Source organism: Podarcis erhardii, assembly GCF_964252035.2.
Source record: "Podarcis erhardii genome assembly, chromosome: 6".
Classification (NCBI taxonomy): Eukaryota; Metazoa; Chordata; class Lepidosauria; order Squamata; family Lacertidae; genus Podarcis; species Podarcis erhardii.
This window is the reverse complement of record NC_138510.1, coordinates 10,619,217-10,643,875: the sequence shown is the minus strand read 5'-3', so window position 1 is coordinate 10,643,875 and position 24,659 is coordinate 10,619,217. Positions and strand designations below refer to the sequence as shown.

Here is a 24,659-nt window from a genome sequence, read left to right as displayed (position 1 = left end):
CTCCTCTCCACTCTAAAATTAAGTCTTATCCTGCAGGAATCTTTACCACCACCTATTTTACTTGTTCTTGCTCTCTGCTGGAGGCAGGCAACAACAATAGCAGATGTGGGTTGACGACACCCATGCGACAACAGGGGCACCCAGGACCCTGCTGCAGCCAACCCAAAGAAGGAAGACAGGGATTTGCCTTGTCCCGAGTCAGACCATGGGCCTATCCAGCTCAGTCATTGCCAGTGCTGCATGTGGAGATGCCGGGGGATCGAACCTGGAACTTTCTGTGTGGAACACAGATGCTCTGCCCCTGAGCTATGGAATTATGTTGTGCAATCATCATGCACTGCCTGCAGTTCACCGCTGTGTTTTAAATTAACGAAAAATACACATTTAGTTTAGTAGCCAAGGCATAACTAATCTGTACCGAGCAGGAAGGGGAATACACTTCTGCTCAAGTATGTGTTAAGTGCTTGGCAGGATCAGGCCTTCATCTAGCTCAGCCTTTCTCAACCTGTGGGTCCCCAGATGTTGTTGAACTACAACTCCCATCACCCCTAGCTAGGAAGGCTCAGGGTTGATGGGAGTTGTAGTCCAACAACATCTGGGGACCCACAGGTTGAGAACCGCTGATCTAGCTAGTCCAGTATTCTTTGCAAGAATCCCAGCAATCAGAAGGTAGTCTTAGATGGCCCATCATCAACACATTCCTGTTATGAACATCTTATAGATGAAACGTGCAACAATCAAGTCTCGCAGAAACATACCTGCAAGATCTTTTAAAAGCAAAAGGCAAAATAATATCCTCCTCCCTGCAACATGATCTTGACTAGTTCAAACCAACCGTCACCAAAGAGCCTTTAAAATTGCTGCTTTGGATCTCATATGCTTTACACGGCAGCAGATGCACGTAGCCTCCCTTCTCAAAAACTTCCTTGATAGCTGAGTCATTGTACCAATGTCACCACCCAATTAAACACAGGTTATTTTTATCTCTGTTCCGCCTTATTACAGATTACTGGCAGATCTCCTCCTTACACCTAAACTATGTGTGATTGTAGAGCCATGATTTAGGTCTGGACGTCTTGGCTGCGAGCCAGAGAACTGTCGAGGATCGTGGAAAGGGGCTCAAACCATCCCAGTGGGATGCTGAATTTCTCTCTCTGAACAGCTGGCCCCCAAATCATAGTATTTAATAATAATAATAATAATAAATTTTATTTATATCCCGCCCTCCCCAGCCGAAGCCGGGCTCAGGGCGGCTAACAATAATCAAATAATCAAACAATCAAATAATCACACATTCAAAATATTCATTATAAAAATTAAAATCAAATTAGTGGCAACCGATTAAGCAATATTCTGTGCAGGTTGCCAGAGGAGGGAGTCAGGCTGCGCCCTGACCAAAGGCCTGGTGGAACAACTCTGTCTTGCAGGCCCTGCGGAAAGATGTCGGGTCCCGCAGGGCCCTAGTCTCTTGTGACAGAGCGTTCCACCAGATTGGAGCCACAGCCGAGAAGGCCCTGGCTCTAGTTGAGGCCAGCCTAACCTCTCTGAGGCCTGGGACCTTGAGGATGTTATTATTTGCAGACCGTAGGTTTCTCTGTGGGGCATACCAGGAGAGGCGGTCCCGTAGGTACGAGGGTCCTAGGCCGTATAGGGCTTTAAAGGTTAAAACCAGCACCTTAAACCTGATCCTGTACTCCACCGGGAGCCAGTGCAGCTGGTATAGTACTGGGTGAATGTGATCTCGCAGCGAAGATCCCATAAGGAGTCTCGCCGCGGCATTCTGCACCCGCTGGAGTTTCTGGGTCAGTCTCAAGGGCAGCCCCACGTAGAGCGAGTTACAATAATCCAGTCTGGAGGTGACCGTTGCATGGATCACGGTGGCTAGGTCAGGGCGAGAGAGATAAGGGGCCAACTGCTTAGCTTGGCGGAGATGAAAAAATGCCGCCTTTGTTATAGCTGTAATCTGCGCCTCCATAGAGAGGGAGGTATCGAAGATTACACCCAAACTCTTAACGGACGGTGCTGGCACTAATTGCACCCCCGCAAGAGATGGGAGTTGCCCCCTCAATCCCATATCGTCCCGGCCCAGCCAGAGGACCTCTGTCTTCGAAGGATTTAACTTCAACCGGCTCCCACGTAACCATCCAGCCACAGCTTCCAGACATCTCGCCAGTGTGTCCGGGGCCGAGTCAGGATGGCCATCCATCAACAGATAGAGTTGGGTGTCATCAGCATACTGATGGCAGCCCAGCCCAAAACTCCGGACAAGCTGGGCGAGGGGGCACATAAAGATGTTAAAAAGCATCGGGGAGAGAATCGCACCCTGAGGCACTCCACACACCAAGGAGTGGCGCGATGACAATTCCCCCCCAAGCGCCACCCTCTGTCCCCGACCAGAGAGAAACGAGGATTAGCATTTGTGTTGTGTTTTACAGCGTGCAAAGAGCTTCACATACTACAATCTTACTGAAAAGGTATTGCAAATGCCACCCTGTGAGTTAGGCTAGGATTACTGTACCCATATTGGCATAAAATAAAATAAAATTCCTCACCCCCATATATCTGCAACTGATCACTGTGCTCCACAGGAGACGGCCTCCCGCAGATTTCATCACATCAGGAGGTCCACTCCCAATGCTGCAGGAATCAGGCCTTTGGTAGCAATACCCACCCTTTTGAACTCCTTCCTGTTACATATCTGGCAGGGAGTATTAGAAACTCAGATATATAAGCTAGGTTCCAAATGGCTCCTTAAATCAAGGTTTCCATTGCCAGAACGGAATGTCTAGTTGCCTCTTTTTTTGGAAAAATGGTTCTAAAGTCTTATTTTTCAAATGTTGGGATTGACTGTGATTGATTATCTGTTAAACATCTGGCTAGTTCAGATGACAACCTTAAGCTAGGCTGAGAACTTTGAGAACTTAGAAAAGAAAAAGTCACTTGACCCAGGGACAGTCCCCTTAATGGTGACATGGACCATTCATGACACAAGAATATTCTTCACAACTGTGGCAACTAGACATTCCATTTTGGCGTTTGCCAGGTGCCTTCATTATATATCTTTAGGTGCCAGGCAAAAACATTTCTCTATACCCAGGCCTTGGGCTGATTAACATTATATGGGCTTTTAAATGTTTGTTGGAAGAGGGTTATTGGTTTGTTTTTGTTTTATTACATATTTTGTGTTCTCGTTTTGTATTTTTCTGTGGTGAACTGCCCTGTGATCTTCAGATGAAGGGTGGTATACAAACTTAATGACTAATAATAATAATAATAATAGTAATAACAGAATAAACATCTAGGGAAAGATCATAGGGAAAGATTGGTATAAGGCAGCTTCATTTGTTACACTTCATCAGCTCTAACTTGGCTACAACTGATCCCTATTTTTTTTTATATTATTATTATTATTATTGAAAAACTCAATTCCTGAATTGTTACAGTGTAAGAAAGGCGGAAACCTCATAAATCAACACCTCCAAAATTATGGGACCTGGGAAGTGGCAAAACGTAGGCTCCTTTTCATTTGCATTTTGCTCTGAGCAAATATTGCAGTTGTGACTCTTTCAGAGTTCTTTACAAATCATGACAGCTTAAAAACACTTCATCCTATTTCACATGGCAGGAAGCGGAGATATTTGACATTTTGAGAAGAAGTGGGCTGTGAAAACCCCCAGAAAGTGCTTAAAAAAATATCCATCTCTAGTCTGAGACATAAAAGCACATTCACGGCCGTCCGTTACAAGCTTCCCACTCATTTGAGAGAAGGAAGGAGGATATTTGTGGCCCTCAGGCATCACCCAGATGACTTATAAAGCACAATCATTTTACCTCCAAGAGGTCACTCAAGTTCCAATTGCAGTGATCCTGGAAGCGAGTACTGAAGACTGATTTTTCAACATGTGGTATACTGCTGGCTAAGTGACCAAACCAAGCATCACAATAATTTAGAGTGGCAGCAGCTGCTGTTGTATGTAGGGAACTGCCTTCTAAAGATTTCAGACCAGTGTTCCATTCAGCCCAGTACTGTCTACTTTGAGAGCGGATCTCCAAGAGGAATCTTCTCCAGCGCTGCCTGGAGATGTCAGGGACAGAACCTTTTGCATGCACAGAATGTGTTTTGCCACTGAATTACGGTGCAGACAGCTCTGAAATGGATGCAACTGGCCCCTTTACAGAACTGAGGAAGCAGAGCCTGTTCCTCTGCCAGTTTAAAATCAAGAAACAGCAACAAAAGTATTTACAGAGTTCAAGGGACAGATATGTATGATGTGTTCAGTTTCTAGCACACACCATTCCCAGGAATCTGGTCACAAAACCACCAATATGCACACCAATGACAAAAGCTGCATAATGGATTGGCAGCGGTTAATTTTATATAGTCACACAGAGAGAATGCTTCTTGCTAGGGCAGTTTTGCTCATATGCAGATTGAATCAGATCAAATCAAATGAGGTTTCCTTAATCAGGTGACAGACCCAACAATACCCAGTTATAAGAAGAGTCATCCCACACTGGCTTAATCCTAGCCTCTGAAAGCTATGATGTTACAGGGACCACAACTACCATCATACCCAAACACTGTTCTTGCTGTCTGGGGCTGATGGGAACAGTATTAGAAACTCAGGTATATAAGCTAAGCGTCAAATGGCACCTTGGATCTAGGTTGTGGTCGCCAAAATGGAATGTCTGTTCACGATCGGGCTGGACTAAATGACCCTGGGGGTCCCTTCCAATGCCAGAATTCTATGATTCTATGATCTCAACTACATTGCTTGATCTGTAAAGGTAAAGGTACCCCTGACCATTAGGTTGTGACGCTCAGGTCGGTCTATAGGCCGAGGGAGCCGGCGTTTGTCCGCAGACAGCTTCTGGGTCATGTGGCCAGCATGGCTAAGCCGCTTCTGGCAAACCAGAGCAGCGCACGGAAACGCTGTTTACCTTCCCGCCGGAGCGGTACCTATTTATGTACTTGCACTTTGACGTGTTTTCGAACTGCTAGGTTGGCAGGAGCAGGGACCGAGCAACGGGAGCTCACCCCGTCGCGGGGATTCGAACCGCCAACCTTCTGATTGGCAAGCCCCAGGCTCTGCGGTTTAGACCACAGCGCCACCCACGTCCTTTGCTTGATCTGTAGCTTGCTCTAAATTCACTGGTCCCAGTATGCAAGATGGAGAAACCCACACAGCAGAAATGAAATTAACAATGGATCATGGCAGAGGTTTTTAAACTGTGGTCGCCAACCTGGTGCCCAGAAATCTCCATGTAGTCGCGATTGGACATGCACCAGTAGCAAAACGCACCTGGCTAATTTCAAACACTGGATGGGAGCTGGAGATCAACAACATCTGGAGGTCCAAAGGTTGCTCATTCCACTGGGCCTCTCGAGGCAAAAGTCAACCCCTTGAATTACGCCTGGATGTTACACAATCTATGAAGGATTATCCGGCCATTTCTATTTTGGTAGTTTTGGTAGCACAGTTGTGACTCACTGCAGGAAACAAAAGTCCCTTTTCCTTCTCACACGCCCCGCGAGGCAGAGATCCTATTTCCACGGCACAATGCAACAGCCTCTGGAATTGTGCAGCAATCAGCCATTTCGCAGGTAACTGAACTCACACTTCTAGCCCGGAGGCATCTGCTGTCATCTCCACTATCAAGCATGTTACAACTCCCAGTCCTGTCCCTGTTGGGTAGCAGAACTTCACCGAGCAACACTTTAAGCAGCGAGCAACCTGACAGCCAACACAAAATCAGAGCACTAAGCTGGGGGCACTGCTTGCAGCATCCCCAATAAAGCTTGCCGTTGCTGTTACAGCTTTTTATTGTCGCCCCCGCCAGCATGAAGCTCTCTTCTTCTTCACCTACAACGGAAAGCCACCTCTCCCCTCCTTCAAATCCCTCCAAACACTCCATTTCTATGATGCTCTTGCAAAAAAAGCAAGCGACGCAAAAGACTTGAAGCGCAGCAAAGTCTAACTCTGTGCCACTGCATTCATTTGTTCACAACAACCCCATGTTGCTCTTTCACCCAGTCCTCTGTTCTCTCTCTCCAGTCTTGCTTCTAGACTGCACACTCTTTAACACAGGGACTCCCTCATTCGTGCAGAAGCAGCAAAGCGCGATGTTTCGAGAACTGAACTCACTGTCTGTGTTAGAAACTGGGATAGGAAACCTAGGAGCCAAATGGCTTCTGGGACCTGGGTTGTGGGCGCCAAAACAGAATGTCTAGTCACCACTGGGGGTGGGAGGGAGGTCGGCAACACTTTTTATTTATCATTTTTGTAAGCATGAATTGATATACAATTCACATAAGTGGCACTTTGTTAATATTACAATTTTATCAGAAATTGTTAATACGTGTTTCATTTGGCGCTGACAATAAAAATTTTGGTACCATACTTCAGTTTTCAAAACACTCCACTCTTTATTATTAAACTCCTTAACTTCTCATCTATCCTTAACATATAGTTTGAGGCTTCAAAGCACATGCATTTCAGCAATCCTTGAGTGTCAGCCAGGCGCAAAAAATGGCACCCAGACTTCTTGAGGTGCTTGCAAATGGAGAACCTTCAGGTGCAAAATGCACCTGGAACCCTGCTAATTTCGAACCCTGCTCACCATCTTTTCACCTGCTTCTATGAAGCAGATTTCATTTCGCCAACCCATCCTTGAGTATCCTAGAAGGTAAGCGGTAGAAAGCTTTTTGCAGCGACTGAACAGCCAAGGGTCAGAAACCCTTTGCAATTCTGCTGCAATTCATCCGCTGAACTACCAATAGATGGGGATCGGCCTTCCACCCACCAACTGTCCTAATGGGTCCTCCCAGCTCAATTTCTATTCTGAAGGAACGGAGTGTCCTGCTCTTCAGAGCCAGGGTCCCCAAACCAGTCAAGGCCTTTCAAACATGCTAAACGGCAGTGTCTTTCTAGCAGGAAGCTGAAATATAGAGCCATTTACATCTGCTACTGCTGATCTATTTGCTTACCCAGATGCGTCTCTCTCCCTCCACCCCCTTCAAGGCCACATTGGGACTTCAGAGGAACATAATCAAAAGCTGCGTAGTCAGGCAGATGTCTTTGCCTTCCTCACATTTCTCCGAGCTTTCATAACCTGTCAAGTTTTCAAAGCCCTTCAGCTATCTTGGATGCCACAGAGAGAATCTGGCCTCTTTTTCCCCCCTGGAACAGTTGCAAAAATTCATTTTAAATCTAGCCCTGCCGCAATGCGCTCCCCCCTTCTCTCCACACCTTTCCCTTTGAGAAAACCAAGGGACACAAAAGCAGGAGCAGAAAGCAGAGGGATCAAAACCTCAAAAGGAAGCTAATTTTAAAAAGGAGTGGCGAGAGGAGAAGAAAAGGCAGAGCACGTCGGGGGTTCTTTTATTTGGCAATCATAGCAAGCGTGCTGCCTATGGGAAGGTGTGCAGCGACAAACCCACTGTTCTCATTTCATGCAAGGAGGGCTTAAGGCAGGTGATCTTTTCCTCCTTATTATTAAAGCTTTTTCCTGGTACAACAAGATAAAAGGAACTAATCCAAATACAGTCATACCTCTGGTCGCAAATGTGATCCGTGTGGAAGGCACGTTCGCAACACGCAGCGTTCGTAGCCTGAAGTGCCGCATCTGCGCATGTGCATGACGTGATTCGGCGCTTCTGCGTATGCACAAAACCCAGAACTAACCCGTTCCGGTACTTCTGGGTTTGGCGTGGTCCCCAACCCGAAAACGCACAACCCGCAGCGTTCATAACCCAAGGTATGACGGTAAAAACAAAAACAGATGGGGGGGGGGGAGAGACAAGAAAACGCAGAGTCCTTTCTCAAAGGTAGCTCTTGTCTCACACAGGAAGTGGGGGACCCTCCCAGAGTCCCATCTCACCTGTGAGATTGGCATTTCCCAATTAGCGTGGAAAACTGTGTCAGGGAAGCCTGCATAGACGCCATGAGCTTTAAGCTTCAAGCACATGGCTTCTGCCAAAGGAACCTGAGAACTGTGCCCCCACCCCGAGCTACAACTCCCAGTGTCCTTAACAAACTCAGTTCCCATGGAAGAAGCAATGCGCTTTGAATGTATGGTGTGCACAAAGTCCACATATACAAGCCTTGGATTATCAATGCATTCTGCAAGGTGCGACCTGGCCAGTGGCTCTTTTGAACTCTGTAGAATCGTAAGAGTTGGAAGGGACTGTGAGGACCATCCAGCATTCTAGCCCAACCCCCTGCAATGCAGGAAACATTTGCCCAATGTGGTGGGGCTCAAACACTTTTGGTTTCTGTTTAGATCCACACAGCTCGCTTGCTTGCTCCCCTAACGCAAAACCCCACCTTTCCCCCTCCCAGCAGCATCCCAAGTCTACCTGCACACTTCCAGTAGCATCCCATGAAAGGAATACGTGAGAATGGCTAAGCGAAAACCCCGAGGGCTTTGAAAAGATCCAGGGTTGGGCATTCACTTTGCCTCTCCTATGAAACATTTTTCTTCTGAGGGATATTGACAGCATAACTGCATATGGATAACCAGAGCCTGTGCAGAGGTGGCCACAAAACAGGAAAATGCACAATGCTTTCAGATTGATGACTGGGCCAAACAGAGTGGAATATGTATTACCTATATATTACCTATTATGGCCAGTGGAAGGCGAGAGGTGGTTTGGGGTGCCGGATTTTGGAGCCGCACAGAGCACTGCTGAAATTTGGGGCACCAAGGCCCACTAATGGAGTAACAAAGCAGCATAAAAGTCCCTGCCCCACTGAGCTTACAAGGTAGATATCTACTAAATAAGAGTTTTCTTGCACACATCCCCATGTTTTAGCATTTAGAACAGATGCTTGGTCCTAGTTACAACCTGCCCCTTTTCTCTTCCTTTGCTTTGTAGTTTGGCTTTTTCTAACCAGATAAAGGCACCCCATCTCTCAAAAAGGCTAAAAATACTACTATTATCTTTTTCGCTCGCTGCTGCGATTGTGCTCCAAGAAAACTGCTGCCAAGGAAATGCTGAAGCCAACTGATCTGCCCTCCTTAGGAAGAACGGCTTTTAGATTCTGTTTCAAAAGTGCAATTCCTAATTACGGCTTTGCTGTACCCTTTCCTAATTGTGTAACTGATTCTCTTGAAATGTCAACATGCCATTTGAGTTCTGAATATTTGCTCTCAAAAGACACCCCAAAAAAGAAGAAGAGAGAGTCAAACACCACATACTAAATAAAGCTACCCTGACCTCTTATGTAAGAACAGCCTGAGTCAATATCATGTCAGCCCTACAAGTCATTAATTTTGAAGCCTGCAGGGACAAGGTTTTAATGCTCTTTTCTTTATTTGATGCTGAGCAGATATTCTCCAGCTCCTCTCTCCACCCCCTAAAGGGGCTCAGATATAAATGATGTGAAGCTTCCCACACTGGATCTTGCTTGCACATCCAGGGATACACATCAGCACCACAAAGCCAGCAAAGTTCACCTGCCCCAAAGACCTTTCAGTCTAAACCTAGCTGGCTCGCCCCAGAAGGGCAAGACCACCTCCAAGCCTCAGCTGGAGAGCAGGCTCATTTGCAATTGCAAAAACTTTGCTGTCAGCTGCTCATTAATGAGGCACAAATTCACCTCCACCACACTTCAATCCCCCTGGATCACACAGCTGGAATTATGGTCTGCTGCACCATGGAATTCAGGGACAGGGTCGACAACAAGGTTTCCAAGACCCAATCACAGCACAGGCAGTGGGTTTGGGCAAGTGTTCTTCCACGTTCCTCATGTACTTGTGCCCATGTTCCTTCCTGTGATATTTACTGTGCATGGGAGAGGAGGTCTTGTAGCCTTCCCTGGGACAGGGCTGTGACTCAGTGGTACAGAATCTGCTTTCCACACCAAAGGTCCCGGGTTCAATCCTTGGCATTTCCAGGTAGGGATGGGCTGCTTTCCCGAAACCCTGGGCAGCTGCTGGCAGTCAGTGTAGGCTATACTGAGCTGGGTGGGCAGACTTGATATAAAGGCAGCTTCATATGATTCCCCGTCTTCCCTATCATCAGAAAGGGATATTACGGGATGTTTACCTAGCAATGCCACTTTGCTCCTTCCATTGCTTCCAGAGGATGGAGAAACTAAGGAAAGCAAGGCAATAAGAGAGGCCACCTGCTCCCCTGATTAATGTTTCTGGAAGAAATCTCAGCTGAGGGTTGTTGTTGTTTAGTCGTTTAGTCGTGTCTGACTCTTTGTGACCCCATGGACCAGAGCATGCCAGGCACCCCTGTCTTCTACCACCTCCCGCAGCTTGGTCAAACTCATGCTGGTAGCCTCAAGAACACTATCCAACCATCTCGTCCTCTGTCGTCCCCTTCTCCTTGTGCCCTCCATCTTTCCCAACATCAGGGTCTTTTCCAGGGAGTCTTCTCTTCTCACGAGGTGGCCAAAGTCTTTGAGCCTCAGCTTCAGGATCTGTCCTTCCAGTGAGCACTCAGGGATGATTTCCTTCAGAATGGATCGGTTTGATCTTCTTGCAGTCCATGGGACTCTCAAGAGTCTCCTCCAGCACCATAATTCAAAAACATCAATTCTTCGGCGATCAGCCTTCTTTATGGTCCAGCTCTCACTTCCATACATCACTACTGGGAAAACCATAGCTTTAACTATACAGACCTTTGTTGGCAAGATGCTGTCTAGGTTTAGTTTGGTTTATTACAAATCACCAGCTAGCTCATACTATGAATTTTATTTTTACAGCATTTATACCCTGTCCTTTAGCCAAGAAAGGGCTTGCAAAAAATCAGTCCCAAACTGGCTAAAAAATCGGTCCCAAACTGGCTAAAACCCACCAGCTACTACTACAATGGCCATGTTCTATCCTACCAGGTGCAAGGCCGCCTAGGGCTAACATGGAGGACACTGGGCAGCTGTATTACAGCATATCATTAATGAAAGCAAACGGATGGGTCAGGAACGAGACTCAGTGGTGGAGTCTGTGCTTTGCGCATGCAGGTTCAATCTGCAGCTAGGATAATAAGGTTATGGAGAAAGGATTATCTTAAGAGTCGCTGCCCACTGATGCACAGACAACCCAAACCTAAATGGAGGAACAGTCTGATCCTGGTGTAGGGCAGTTCTCTCTGTTCTGAGTCTTTAAGGGCTGCATCTGGTTGTTTAAGAAACACCAGGGAAGCACAATCCACAATACAGACACAGGAGGCACACCTGCTGCCTTTACCTGACAAGCTTCCAGCCTTGCATTTTCTGCCAGTTACGTGCATCTGGCAAACTGGAAGGAGATCTGGCAAGAAAGAGAAGCTTGTTCAAAGGGTCACGGCAAGGACATTGCGCAGCAACCATGCTGTGACAGCTCCTTTTGAATGTGGCTTGGCACAAGAAGAGGCTGAATTATGATTTATATGATGCAGGCAGAGCCTGAATGCTGCTGCAGCCTGTATATTTTAGGACGGGGTTGTTCTAGATCTGCAAGAGGGGTCACCAAAGAACCTGGCTTACTTATACGGGCTGAGCCAAAGGGTTGCTCTCCAGAAATTCTGGGCTCATTCTCAGTGACGGACGACTGATACGTCAGTCACAACGGGAAGTCTGGAACTTTAATCCTGTTTATGCCAGGGTTGAAAGGGAATCACAACCAGCGTTAGAAACTCAGATATATAAGCTAGGCGCCAAATGGCTCTTTAAACCAGGGTTACAGTCGCCAAAACGGAATGTGTCATTGCCAATTGGAGGCCAGGGGGCTTGAAAGCCATATTTTTCAATACAACTTTTTGGTTCCTGAAATTTGTGTTGATTGTGCAGATAAAATATGACAGGATGTGTTGTTAGTGTGTGAAAGCAGGCAAGATCCAAGGATCCCCAGGCATGCATCCTGGCGCCTGGGCATCTTCACTTAGTCGCAAGTGAACGATAGCCAGGTGCAAAATGCGCCTGGCAAATTTTGAACGCTGAGCACAAGAGGACTGCAGGAAGAGGTCACAGAGCAAAAGGTTTTGCAAGGGGGCCAAAGGGGGGGGGAGGGGAGAAGGGTGCACCCTCGTACCAATGAACTAATTGCAATGCCAAAATGCCTAAGGCAACATCACCACCGTTGCATTTTTAGCACTCGATGCTTAAAAAAAACCCGCTTTGTGTTCCCTACCCAGGCAGTCCAATATTATGTTCAACCTATGCAACAGAACCCTTCCCCAAGTAAAGCAATGGAGGATTCAATGGCTAGATAAACAGGGAAAGGAGACTGCGACGGGTGGTTGTTCCTGGAGAAGGAATTACTAATGCCACGACGACAAATAATTCCAATCAGACAATCCAACCAATAGCTGGACCAAGCAAGGGGCAGATAAACAAGTCATGTCACTGTACTAGAATTAACAGGTTTATGTAACAGGAGAATGGATTTTGGATGAACACTAGGAGAAACTTCTTAACTGCAAGGGCTGTTCAACCATGGATCCAGGTGGCTAGAGGTGGTGGCTTCACCTGCAGCGAAAGATTTTGAAGCAGAGGCTGGATAGCCTCTGTTGAGGATGCTCAGAATCCAAATTTCCCGCTTTGAGCAAGGGTGTTTGCTAGATAGTGTATGTGCTCCCCTCTCACTCCACAAAGCAACTCTGATTCATTTCAATGTTTTTGCTTGCATCATTTATTCTGCTTGCCCTAGAGAAGTGAAGGGAAAGATGCAGGGCATTGGCTACTCCTCCTCAAACCCCGGAAATCTTATTTGGCCATCGCTCTGGGCTCTGAGAGAACGATTGCCCACACAGTTCTCAGAAGAAGAAGAAGAGGAGTTTGGATTTGATATCCCGCCTTTCACTCCCCTTCAGGAGTCTCAAAGCGGCTAACATTCTCCTTTCCCTTCCTCCCCCACAACAAACACTCTGTGAGGTGAGTGGGGCTGAGAGACTTCACAGAAGTGTGACTGGCCCAAGGTCACCCAGCAGCTGCAGGTGGAGGAGCGGAGACGTGAACCCGGTTCCCCAGATTACGTGACTACGCTCTTAACCACTACACCACACTGGCTCTCAAGAAGTAGGTGAGAAGCCTACTCTTTGCAAAATAATAAAAGATTCGTATTCAGGAAACTGAATTCCTCTTCCCAAGAGCTTGTTTTGTTCCATCTTAGTGCTAGCAAGAATTGCAGTACCCGTACACACATCTGTGCAGTGCTTACGCCAGCTCAGAGAAGAAGGTGCCATCTATGGATAGAAGAATATCAGAAGAGGGCTGCTGTGACAGGACAAACGAATATCTGCTCCAGAATCCTGTTCTCACAGTGGCTCACCAGAAGCCCATGGGACGCATGCAAGCAAGACTTGAGTGCAACTGAGCTCTCCCCACTTGAAAATCCCACAAGTGCATGCTGCCTCCAACTGTGGAATACCAGTATCAATGTGCTGTGAACCCTGCCACACTGTTAGCCCAGGGCGTGTCCTTTTAGGGGGTGCAACTTAATTGTTCCAAATTTCTTCAGTGAGGGGTTTTATAAATATGTTTTGGGGTGTGAGAAATTCAAATCTGCTATTATTTTTGTGACTGGACAACGTTTGGTTTGCTAGTTTGATGGAGAAGCACATGACATGCTTTTGGAAAACCAAAGCATTTTAATTTTACCTTCTGAAAACGTCAGGTAATGCTAAATAACAACAACAACAACAACAACAACAACAACAACAATGAGCAATAATAGTAACATACAATATAACTGCCAGTACTTGGCAATCATTTTTAATTATTTCTATGCAATTCCACACACATTTCACTTACCAAGCAAAACTAAATTATATTAATTTAACAAAAATATCCTTTGAATTCCCAAGTCATGCTACAACCTTTTACCACCCCTCATTTTTGGAAGCTGAAAGTTGAAAAATCCAGTACGCTCTCCATGTTAGCCCAAACCCAGCTTCTTTGGAGCCATTTTCTCACACCCTGGCTCAGAAAACACATAGTAGGGAGCAGAATCTCAACCGATGGTATGTGGGGAGCTCCCTTATTCCAAGCCACACCACTGACCCACCTAGCTCAGTACTGTCGGATCTGACTGGTAGTAGCTTTCCGGGGGTTCAGAGTGGAGTCTTTTTCCAGCCCTTTCTGTAGATGTTGGTGATTGGACCCGGGATCTTTTGCACACAAAGAATGTGCTGCACCACCGAGTTCTGACCTTTCTCACTCGCCTCGTTCCCAGCCTCCACATTCTGGAGAGCGTGGAAGCACAACTGGTTACAGAGTTCCTAATGGTAGACAGAGATTTTATGCGCACAGAACCCTTTGCTACAGTCTACCCAAAGCTTGGAGGTCAGGGGGGCATGACCTGAAGCTGAACATATATCCAGGGAAGGGGAGCATGGCTATGATGCCACCCCTCTCCAGGCACTGATTGAACATGCAGGCTGGATTGTGGGAAGAGAGATAGGATCACAGGATCCAACCCATCCCCAATAGTTTTGCATCCCAAGATCTTAAATGGAACAGACCCCACACATGCACAACACATTCTCTACTAACTGAGCCACAGCTCTCTCAATTATTGCACATCTCTATAGTTGTACTAAATTATCTCATGCTGTACTAAAGTCAGATGCACTGGCATGTAAAAATAAAATGAAACCAACTGAGGTGCTAGCGGAGAGGTTAGTCAGCAACATCAGTTTTGCAAGCAGAACAGGAATAATTATGCTTTTGGTAAACACGAGCTCTGGGATGCCACAGGCCCAGGCTGGAAATTTCTGAACCCGACAGCCTGACTTTCATTAAAAGCAGCAATTCTTAATTCTTCCCTTGCAAAACACTTGGCGTTCCTCTTCTCCGGAGGCTCACCCTCAAAGCTCGACAGCACACAACAAGCCTATTATAACCGAGGAGCCAGGGCAAACAAACAAAGACAGGGCAGTGAAGCAACACAAACATACAAGGGAAATAGTTTTTGTCTGGGCAGGGTAATTTACAGGCCGGATCAAGGAATTTACAGGCCTACCGGGAACGCATTGTGCCCAGGTTAGAAGAGCACAATAAGAGACGTTTGCTCTGCTCTCCCAGGGCTGCCATTTGGTGGATTAAACCACACATAACAACCCCTTCTCCCAACCCTAACTGGTCAACCGATGAGTAAAATATGTAAGTTATTAATGTGTTAAAAGCAGTTAACAGTGAACCTAGAGAAAAACATATTGATGACAAAAGTGAGGGTCTTTAGAAGACTCAAATGCAGGTACTCTCAGAAACTTGGTGGAAGGCCATCTATGGTTCTCCCTGAAGGTCTATTGACTTCATCCTACATGGCCAATGGTCACCGACGACAGGAATTCCACAACAACTGGGAGACAGATCATCCCCACCCCTGATTTATGGAGTACCACAGAAGGCCACACTCAGCAAGCGTGATGGACTTAAGCTCCTGAATGCTGGGTAATCAAAACGACACTATTCTGACCAGCTCTACACATTTCCTTCCTGCTTCCTCCTGGACCCTGCATACGGGTCACGGACACATCCTCCAGGTGACTCAATGTCATGCAAATTAAATGTGGCATGCAGCACCCTAGACAAGAGTTTCAGGGATGGCCAACACCTGAATGAGAGTTGCATTCACGCGTCACTGTGAAGCACGGGGACCGGAATCTAAGGGTCCCATTGTTATCAGATGACACCACAATATGCATATACTTATTTATGTTCTTGATTATATGGAATGTTTGGTAGTGTGCAGGCCATGACAAAATAATAATAGTTAGCTTTTTAATAAGCCTCTCTTGCCTTGCCTTCCTATATTGACATGGACAGACTTTGGAGGAAGGGGAAAGCAAATACTGGCTTGAACTTATCGCATCCCATTTGCATCCTGTGTCCCAAGTCGCTCAGGGCAACTGCATCTCAATAACCCCTTTGGGACACTCATTCTCCCAGGCCGTTGCCAAAAAGCTTCATGTAGTAATAAACACTAAAAGCAAAAGATTTCTGTTGTAAATGGAACACTCTGACTCTCATGGCCTTTTGCTATTGCTCAACGTTTATTAATACTGTAATTATTCCTAGTTGTTAGGGGATTTGTGGGGGGGGGGTGTTCTTTGACATTTTCACTTGTTTGCCATGAAAAGTTGAAATGGCTTATATGTGTGTGATGAGAGGCTCCTTAGTTGTGCAAAGCTTGCTGTAAAACAAAACATAGCATTTCTTATCGCCTGCTCAGGTTTCTAGCCCCTAAGAGGTAGATATCTGGTTGGAGGGAGCATCCTTTAATCCATCGGACCACTTACGTTAGGATATCGCTGCCTTGTATTGTTTTGCTAGCTGATGGGTTTATGCCATTCTGTTGCACCCCCTAGTATATATTTTATGGTTTTTAATAGGCTGTTCACTCCTTTCAGGGGTGTGTGTGTGTGGACTTTGGGTCAAAAAAGTGGCATATAATATACTGCAAGAGGATCAGAACCCTATCTTTATTTACTCTCTTAATATGTTTCTTCCTACAGAGATGCTGCTGCTAAATTTATTTACTGTTGTCTAAGAGCCTTCAGTGGCTCCTGCAGGCAGCCATGAACGACTGTCGGTTTGGGAATCATAGAATTGTAGTGCTGTAAAGTACTCCCCTCTGTAATGTCGTTTCTGTGTGGCCAGACAACACACAGGGAAAATCCGAGGTGGGAGAGGGGTCCAGAAGAAAGTTGGGCTTCTGGAAGGATGGGCTGAGGGAAGACTACTCCTGAATCTTCGAATGGGGCATTATAAACTCAAGAGAGCTAAAACCACTTGACTCTTCTCTAAGCACAACACAGGGCTCGGGTCACCACTGTGCACCATTCCTCGAACACACAAGCACAACCCTACATGCCCTTTGGGTAAAATCTGCTTTTCCTCTCAACATACGCACAATAATTTTAAGGACTCTTGAGCAGCTGATTTTGTGAGCAGCAAATTAAATAGCATCCCCAATAGACCTAGCAAAACAAAGGCACAGCTCATGGCACCTTTTGCTAAGTCCCATAAGGTCAACGCAGAACCTGAATTCCACTAGTGGAATTCTCAAGAGCATCCTCAAAGCACAGTCGAGTTATGAATCCCAGGAGAAGTTACTTAGACTCTCATAATATGAAAGGGAAAGAAGTACGGTGTTAATTTGGGCTCATCACCAAACCTCTCCATAGGGCAGTGAGGCCCATAAGCAGAGCGGGAGATATTCCCTAGGGTTTGGGGGAAGCGGAAGCTTAGCTCCCAGCAAAACATTAATTTCCCAGTAAGAAATTAAAAGAAAAGATGGACTTACATAGGACATTCAAATGTTGTAAGACATAGGCATGTAAGTTTATCATCAATCACTATATCTGTATGCCAAAGTTAAAACCTTTCTCAAGGCGGCATACAACATATTAAAAAAAAAAGTCACAAGCATAATAATACTAGTCATAAACATGAAACAAGACATCAGAAAGTACACAGCCAAACTGAACATTTCCACATAATTCCTAAGAACCAAAATAATGCTAGAATAAAATAACATCAACAATAGCAACAAACCTTTCCCCAGATAAGCCTCATAAACCCTATTAGCCTATTAGATACCTTATTAGCATCTAAGACCAAATGCTTCTGGGGGGCAGGGAAAGGAAAGAGAAGAATCCACATCAAAAGTAAAGATGCCAGAAAGACTCTCTCATCCTTTATACACTTAAGATAAAGAGACTTGTTGGAGCAAGTCTGCAATCCTGCACAGACTTGCTTCAGAGTAAGCACCATTTACAATGCAGCTGTTTGGATGTTTACTCACAAATACACCACACTGAAGCCTGCAATGGAAAAGGGCCCTAGCTCAGTGATAGATCTGTTTTGTCTCTCGTTCAGTCCTTGGAGCCGGGAGGGAAGGGGCTGCGAGTGAACCCTGCATGAAACGCTGGAGAGTTGCTGCCAGCCAGTGTAGACAATATTGAGCTACATGGACTAAAAAATAAATAAATAGAAAAAGTCCGGCCAGGTAAGTTATGGCTGTAGTCTTAGGGCGGCTCTTCTTCCATAAAGAAAAAGTCAACCATATAAAAGCAGGTGGGCCTTTTTAACCCCTTCGTGCGCGTTTGTTTATTGCAGCGTTTACAAATGACGCCGCTGGGGCAGCCTTTAGCTAGCTATAAAACAAAACAATAAAAACACACACCGACGACAGGATCTCCAGCCTGCAAGGGACCGATCAGATCTGCCCAGCAATCCAATAAAACGGACAGGTGGGCGTGGGGAACAAGGAAGACAAAACCCGACGTAAAGAGGGAAAGCGTTTGCGCAGCGCAAGAAGACTGAAGATAGGACACATGTATACATGTGCATTTAGATCCGGAAACTGGTCAAACGCAGGCACCTGCCCGAACTCCCCCTCCCACCCCGCTTTTTCCCAAAAGGACCCAGGAATCCGAGACATACCTCCCCCCCCCCCCGGGACCCTCCTCACCTTTGCCTCTGCACTTCCAAGGGGAACCCTCCTCCTCCGGCGGCGGCGATGCTCTGGGTGGGGCTCAGCAGCCCCGCGGGGGCGACGCCCGGCTTCGCCAAGACCCCTGCGGCTGCGACGGCCGGCGCGGGCACCACGGGGCAGAGCGGGCTGCCCAGCAGGAGCTGGGGCAGGAGGGCGGCGGCGGCGGCGCCCAGCCCCCGGGAAGGGTCCAGCTCGGCGGCGGCGGCGGGCAGCAGCAGCCCCGGCGGGGGGGCGAGCAGGAGCCTCGCGGCGGGCAAAGCATCGTCGTCGGGCCGCTCCCCGGGGGCCGCGGCGGAGGACGAGGGCGGCGGGCGCGGCGGAGGCGGCGGCGGCGGCTGCTGCTGCTGCGGAGACTGCAGCGGCGTCTTGCCCGGGGCCAGGCACGGCGGCCGCCCGTCCAGGGAGATGTTGTTGAGGAAGAAGAGGGCGGCCTGCCGCCGGCGAGAATCCCCGCCGCGCTTCCTCGCCGGCGGAGGCGGCGCGGGCTCCCCGGGCGGCGGCGGAGGAGGAGGAGGCTCCGGGGGCTCCCGGTCCGCGGACGAGCCGCACGCAGCCGCAGCCATTCTCTCCGCTCGCTGCTGCTGCTGCTGCTGCTGCCACCAGCGGCCGCCCGGGCAGCCGTCGCGGCCGCCCCAAGCCCGGCCGGGTGGAGCCCTCTTCTCCGCGCTGCCCCGCGAGAGGGCGCTCGCCCAGGCGGCTCGCAAGGCCATTGGCCGCGGCGCGCCGCTATGCAAATACTCGAGGCGGCCCCGCCGACCAGCCCATTGGCTGCCGCGCTTCCCCCATTGTCTGCCGGGCGCCGCCCCGTCGCCTCCTTCCGCCCGGCCGCAAAAGCGTTTTTCTTTCTCCCTCGGCGCCGCCTCTTCCTCCCTCTTGCCAAACGGAGCCGGCCGGGTCCTAAAGGGCGCCGGGTTCCGGGAGCTGCGTTTATTATTGAGCAGGGCGAGGGGACGAGGCTAGTCCTCATGGAGGATCGTGGGGTTTTTCTCTTTCTTATCCTTGTTGAAGCAGGGGCGGGAGGGGGGAAGCCGGCGGCCCTGCAGATGTCTCGCTGGGTTTGGTTTGGTTTATTGTATTTCTGTGCCGTTTTTCGTGCAAATGAATTCCAAAGCATAGCTGTCAGCTTACAGATTTGAAAATAAGGGACCAGCAGCCTAGAAAATAAGGGATCAGCAGCCAAAATAAGGGATTTTAGTCAACCAGCTGAAATACGAAGTTAAAAGGGACCAGATAATTTGGGAGAGCAGCGCCGGTTTTTAGCCCTTAGTTTCCAGAGGTTGCTGTTCAAGACACCAGCTGATGAAACACTGCAATTAAATAACTACAACCAGCAACCACTTTTCGCGCAAAACCCTCCCTCAGTTTGGTCAAACTCATGCTGGTAGCTTCGAGAATACTATCCAACCATCTCGTCCTCTGTCGTCCCCTTCTCCTTGTGCCCTTGCAGATGCAGCGTGAATTGTATGAAATAATGAACAAATAATCAATGAAACAATTACAATTTAAAATGAAACCACCTATATGACACTATTAACCAAACAGCAAGAAAAAAAAAAATCACAACTAAATGCTATTAACAACTAAATCACAACTAAATGCTACATGATAGCCATGTTCAAATATATAAAAGGATGTCACATAGAGGAGGGAGAAAGGTTGTTTTCTGCTGCTCCAGAGAAGCGGACACGGAGCAATGGTTCCAAACTACAAGAAAAAAGATTCCACCTAAACATTAGGAAGAACTTCCTGACAGTAAGAGCTGTTCGACAGTGGAATTTGCTGCCAAGGAGTGTGGTGGAGTCTCCTTCTTTGGAGGTCTTTAAGCAGAGGCTTGACAACCATATGTCAGGAGTGCTCTGATGGTGTTTCCTGCTTGGCAGGGGGTTGGACTCGATGGCCCTTGTGGTCTCTTCCAACTCTATGATTCTATGATTCTATGATTCTATTAACAAAACAGCAGCTGAAATTATAGCGTTTATAATCTAACAGCGTTTATAATCTAAAATAATACTAACAGCATTAACAGAAGAGCAGCTAAAAAAAACTAAGCTAAGCACTGTTAAGTTCATACAAACGTTCTCCACGGCCCCATGACTTGTGATCTTCCTCACATTAAGATACACATAAAATGCACACAATGTCCATTTTTAAGCCAGCTCACCAGCAGCTGCGCTGGCTGTGGTCCTTAGGTAATGCGCCATAGCGGAGACAGTGGGGCTCTTACCACCAGTGGGAAGAAGAAGAAGAGTTTGGATTTGATATCCCGCTTTATCACTACCCTAAGGAGTCTCAAAGCGGCTAACATTCTCCTTTCCCTTCCTCCCCCACAGCAAACACTCTGTGAGGTGAGTGGGGATGAGAGACTTCAGAGAAGTGTGACTAGCCCAAGGTCACCCAGCAACTGCATGTGGAGGAGCGGGGAAGCGAACCTGGTTCACCAGATTATGAGTCCACTGCTCTTAACCACTACACCACACTGAAAAGATGGACTGCAGCTCCTTCATCGGTTGTGCCATGCGAAGTTGGTAGGCTCCTCCAGTCAACAGATTACCTGCATCATCCTGTGCCAACTGCAGCTTCTGGCAGTGGCGTAGCGTGGGGGGTACAGGGGGTGCCAGCCGCACCGGGCACAACATTTTTTGGGGGGGCGCTCGCACTCGCAGCTCTCTGCCCCTACCTAGCTCACTCACTCTCTCTCACTGCAGTGCTGGCTGTGCGAATCCGATCCGAGCTGCCGGGTCACCGCCCACTGTGGAGGGGGAGGGTGCCAGGCGTGCGTTGCGGTGCGGAGCGGAGAGAGAGCGAGGGAAGGACTATCTGGGGGAGGGACAGTGCAGCGGCCGCCCAGCGCAGCGCTGAGCGCGGGAGAGAACCACACCCGACCAGCCCAGCCAGCAGCAAGAAGAAGCTGGCAGTGGCGGCAGGTTAGGGGTTAGGGGCGCAAATTACTTGCCTTGCCCCGGGTGCTTGAGGAGATTTCACCCCTCCCATACCCAAGAATCTCCTGAGAATCTCCTAAGGTCTCTGCTGACTCTACAAAGAGGAGGAGCAATGTACTGCTCTCTACTTAATTAGTCAAGTGAGTGAATCAGTGTGTGAGAGAGAGTCAGTCAGTCAGTGTGTCGGAGAGAGAGTGCAAGAGATCGTGTTTATAGATAAGATTGCTGCTAAGAGCAGCTGCAGGCACTCAGAGTATAGCATTGATTTATGCTCAGATTATTTAGCTCTGTATATAGTTTTGTATTATAGCTGTAGTTATAGAATAAAAGGAAGATACTTTACAGAGCTGCTCTCCGAGTGGTTTATACTCTGCAAGACTCTGCAAAACGCTGCTGCGCAACGACTGCATTATTGAGACAGTGAATCCGGTGCTCTCAGCTCCAAGCTGTGAGTCCACAGCACTGTCACCTGTTCCTGTGGGAAAGGAGGTCTCTGGCAGTGCTACCCAGCTCGCCTAGCCCAGTCGGGGCTGTAGTGCATGAGTCCAGTTGGTACACTGGCTCAAGGGCGAAGCTGACAGTGCTGACAACCCACGCTACGCCGCTGGCTTCTGGGCCAACATTAAGAGCAGGGAGAACATTGCAGAAATCGTATATTGGCGTTACCAATGGCTGAAACATTGGTGGCCAGGTTATCCTAGTCCAGGAATTGCTGTAGCTGAAGCTTGTAGCAGGCACACCTGATCACTGAGCTCACCAGGGCCTCCAACAACAATGGTGGATCAAAGAGCACCCCAGACTATGCACCTGTTCCTTTAGAAGGAGTGCAACCCCATCCAAAATAGGTAAGGCGGCTAGGCCGAATTGGTGCGATAAAGATGAATGTATTGCCAAGGATGTTGTTTTTGTTTCAAACACTGCAAATTTTGGACAAAGTGGATTGTTTCAAGAAGTGGCAGAGAGATATTTCTAGATTTGTCTGGCAGGGCAAGAAGCCTCAAATAAAATTTAAGATACTAACTGATGCTAAAGAAAGAGGTGGATTTGCCCTGCCAGACCTTAAGCTTTATTATGAATCAGCTGCATTTTGTTGGCGGAAAGAATGGCTGCTTCTTGAAAACACGGACATTTTGGACTTAGAAGGTTTTAATAATGTCTTTGGATGGCATGCATACTTGTGGTATGATAAGGTCAAAGCACATAAAGCGTTTAAAAACCATATTGTCAGGAAAGCACTGTTTAATGTCTGGATAAGATATAAGGATTTGCTTGAAAACAAAACTCCAAGGTGGTTGTCACCAATCAAAATTGGAAAAATCAAAATTGGAAATAGAACTGTTAGACCCTAAAACTAAGAATTTGTCAAGAATGTATAACTTGCTGTTGAAATGGAATACTCAGGATGAAACGGTGAAGTCTGCTATGATTAAATGGGCACAAGATGTTGGACATAACATTATGATGGCTGACTGGGAACAGTTATGGACCACAGGTATGAAGTTTACGGCATGTAATGCCTTAAGAGAAAATATAATGAAAATGATCTACAGGTGGTACATGACGCCAATCAAGCTTGCAAAAATTTATCATTTGCCTGATAATAAATGTTGGAAGTGTAAAGAGATTGAAGGTACATTCTTTCACCTTTGGTGGACATGCCCAAGGATTAAGACTTTCTGGGAGATGATTTATAATGAAATGAAAAAGGTATTTAAATATACCTTTCAGAAGAAACCAGAGGCCTTTCTCCTGGGCATGGTCGGCCAATTGGTGTCAAAGAAGGAGAGAACTTTCTTTATGTATGCCACAACAGCAGCAAGAATACTTATTGCAAAGTACTGGAAGACACAAGATTTACCCACCCGGAAAGAATGGCAGATGAAGGTGATGGACTATATGGAACTGGCGGAAATGACTGGCAGAATCCGAGACCAAGGAGAAGAGTTGGTGGAAGAAGATTGGAAGAAATTTAAAGTTTATCTACAGAAACATTGTAAAATTAAGGAATGCTAGAAGGATGTTGGAATGAAGTAATGTGGTTTTAGCAGAAATGATATAAAGGATTAAGTAAAAATGGATTGTTAATTGGTGAAGGAACAGAACGTTAAATTATAGTTTATTAAGATAAATCATTAGGATAGAAATAAAGATGGAAAGGATTTGCTGAAATATCTAATTGAATTAGAATACAAAAAAGGGAGGTGTGAGGAGGTCAAGGAAATAAGCAAAGGAAAGAAAGTTATGTAAAGGATTGATTTTTTTTTAATTATCTGCATCTTTTTTTCTATTTTTTTTCTCCCTTTGGTTTTTTCCTGTTTAAATATGTTCTTTATTTTTTCTTTTTGTAACCTTTAAAATCTCAATAAAAATCTATTGGAAAACAAACAAACAAAAAACAAAATAGGTAAGGCGATCTATCTTCCAGATACCCACAGGGATTATGCCTTTCCAGGATTTAAACTGCACAGCATAGCTCATAGCTTCTCTGAGTTATTCAAGCCTCTTCGCCACGGGAAGACAGTGATCAGTTAAAGCTATAGTTTTCCCAGTAGTGATGTATGGAAGTGAGAGCTGGACCATAAAGAAGGCTGATCGCCGAAGAATTGATGCTTTTGAATTATGGCACTGGAGGAGACTCTTGAGAGTCCCATGGACTACAAGAAGATCAAACCTATCCATTCTGAAGGAAATCAGCCCTGAGTGCTCACTGGAAGGACAGATCGTGAAGCTGAGGCTCCAGTACTTTGGCCACTTCATGAGAAGAGAAGACACCCTGGAAAAGACCCTGATGTTGGGAAAGATGGAGGGCACAAGGAGAAGGGGACGACAGAGGATGAGATGGTTGGACAGTGTTCTCGAAGCTACCAGCGTGAGTTTGACCAAACTGTGGGAGGCAGTGGAAGACAGGAGTGCTTGCTGTGCTCTGGTCCATGGGGTCACGAAGAGTCGGACATGACTGAACGACTAAACAGCAACAACAGCAAAGGATTTAAACTCAGTTTATAGGCCCTTCATCCACTTCATACAGGGCGTGCATGGCCACACCTGCTTCAGATGTTATGGAGAAGAAGAGCTGAGTGCCATCGGCATGAGGACGACATTTTGCTCCAAATCCCCCACATACAGTTGCTAAATGGCACAGGGGACAAAATAGTGCCCTGAGGCACGCCAGGGCAAAAGTTCCGTGCTTGGATGCCTTCTTTTTTTGAGCGTGGCCCAGTCACTCACTCTCAGCCTAACCTACCTCACAGGGTTGTTGTGCAAATAAAATGGGGAGGTGGGTTGTTG

General features: G+C 47.0%; 1 protein-coding gene and 1 long non-coding RNA gene across 2 annotated transcripts in view; one reads left to right on the top strand and one right to left on the bottom strand.

The window, feature by feature from the left end:
- The window catches only part of LOC309345213, a 33,471-nt gene extending 24,245 nt beyond the window's left edge, over nucleotides 1–9,226 (top strand). Inside the window, exon 3 of the long non-coding RNA XR_014158100.1 lies at nucleotides 8,879–9,226. This is a non-coding gene — a long non-coding RNA (uncharacterized lncRNA). The remainder of the gene's footprint in view (nucleotides 1–8,878) is intronic.
- The window catches only part of CABLES2 (Cdk5 and Abl enzyme substrate 2), a 48,787-nt gene extending 29,720 nt beyond the window's left edge, over nucleotides 1–19,067 (bottom strand). Inside the window, exon 1 of the mRNA XM_081867786.1 lies at nucleotides 18,409–19,067. Coding sequence (XP_081723912.1) covers nucleotides 18,409–18,995 — 587 coding nt within the window. The 5' untranslated portion in view covers nucleotides 18,996–19,067. The remainder of the gene's footprint in view (nucleotides 1–18,408) is intronic.
- Between the last annotated feature and the right edge of the window lie 5,592 nt (nucleotides 19,068–24,659).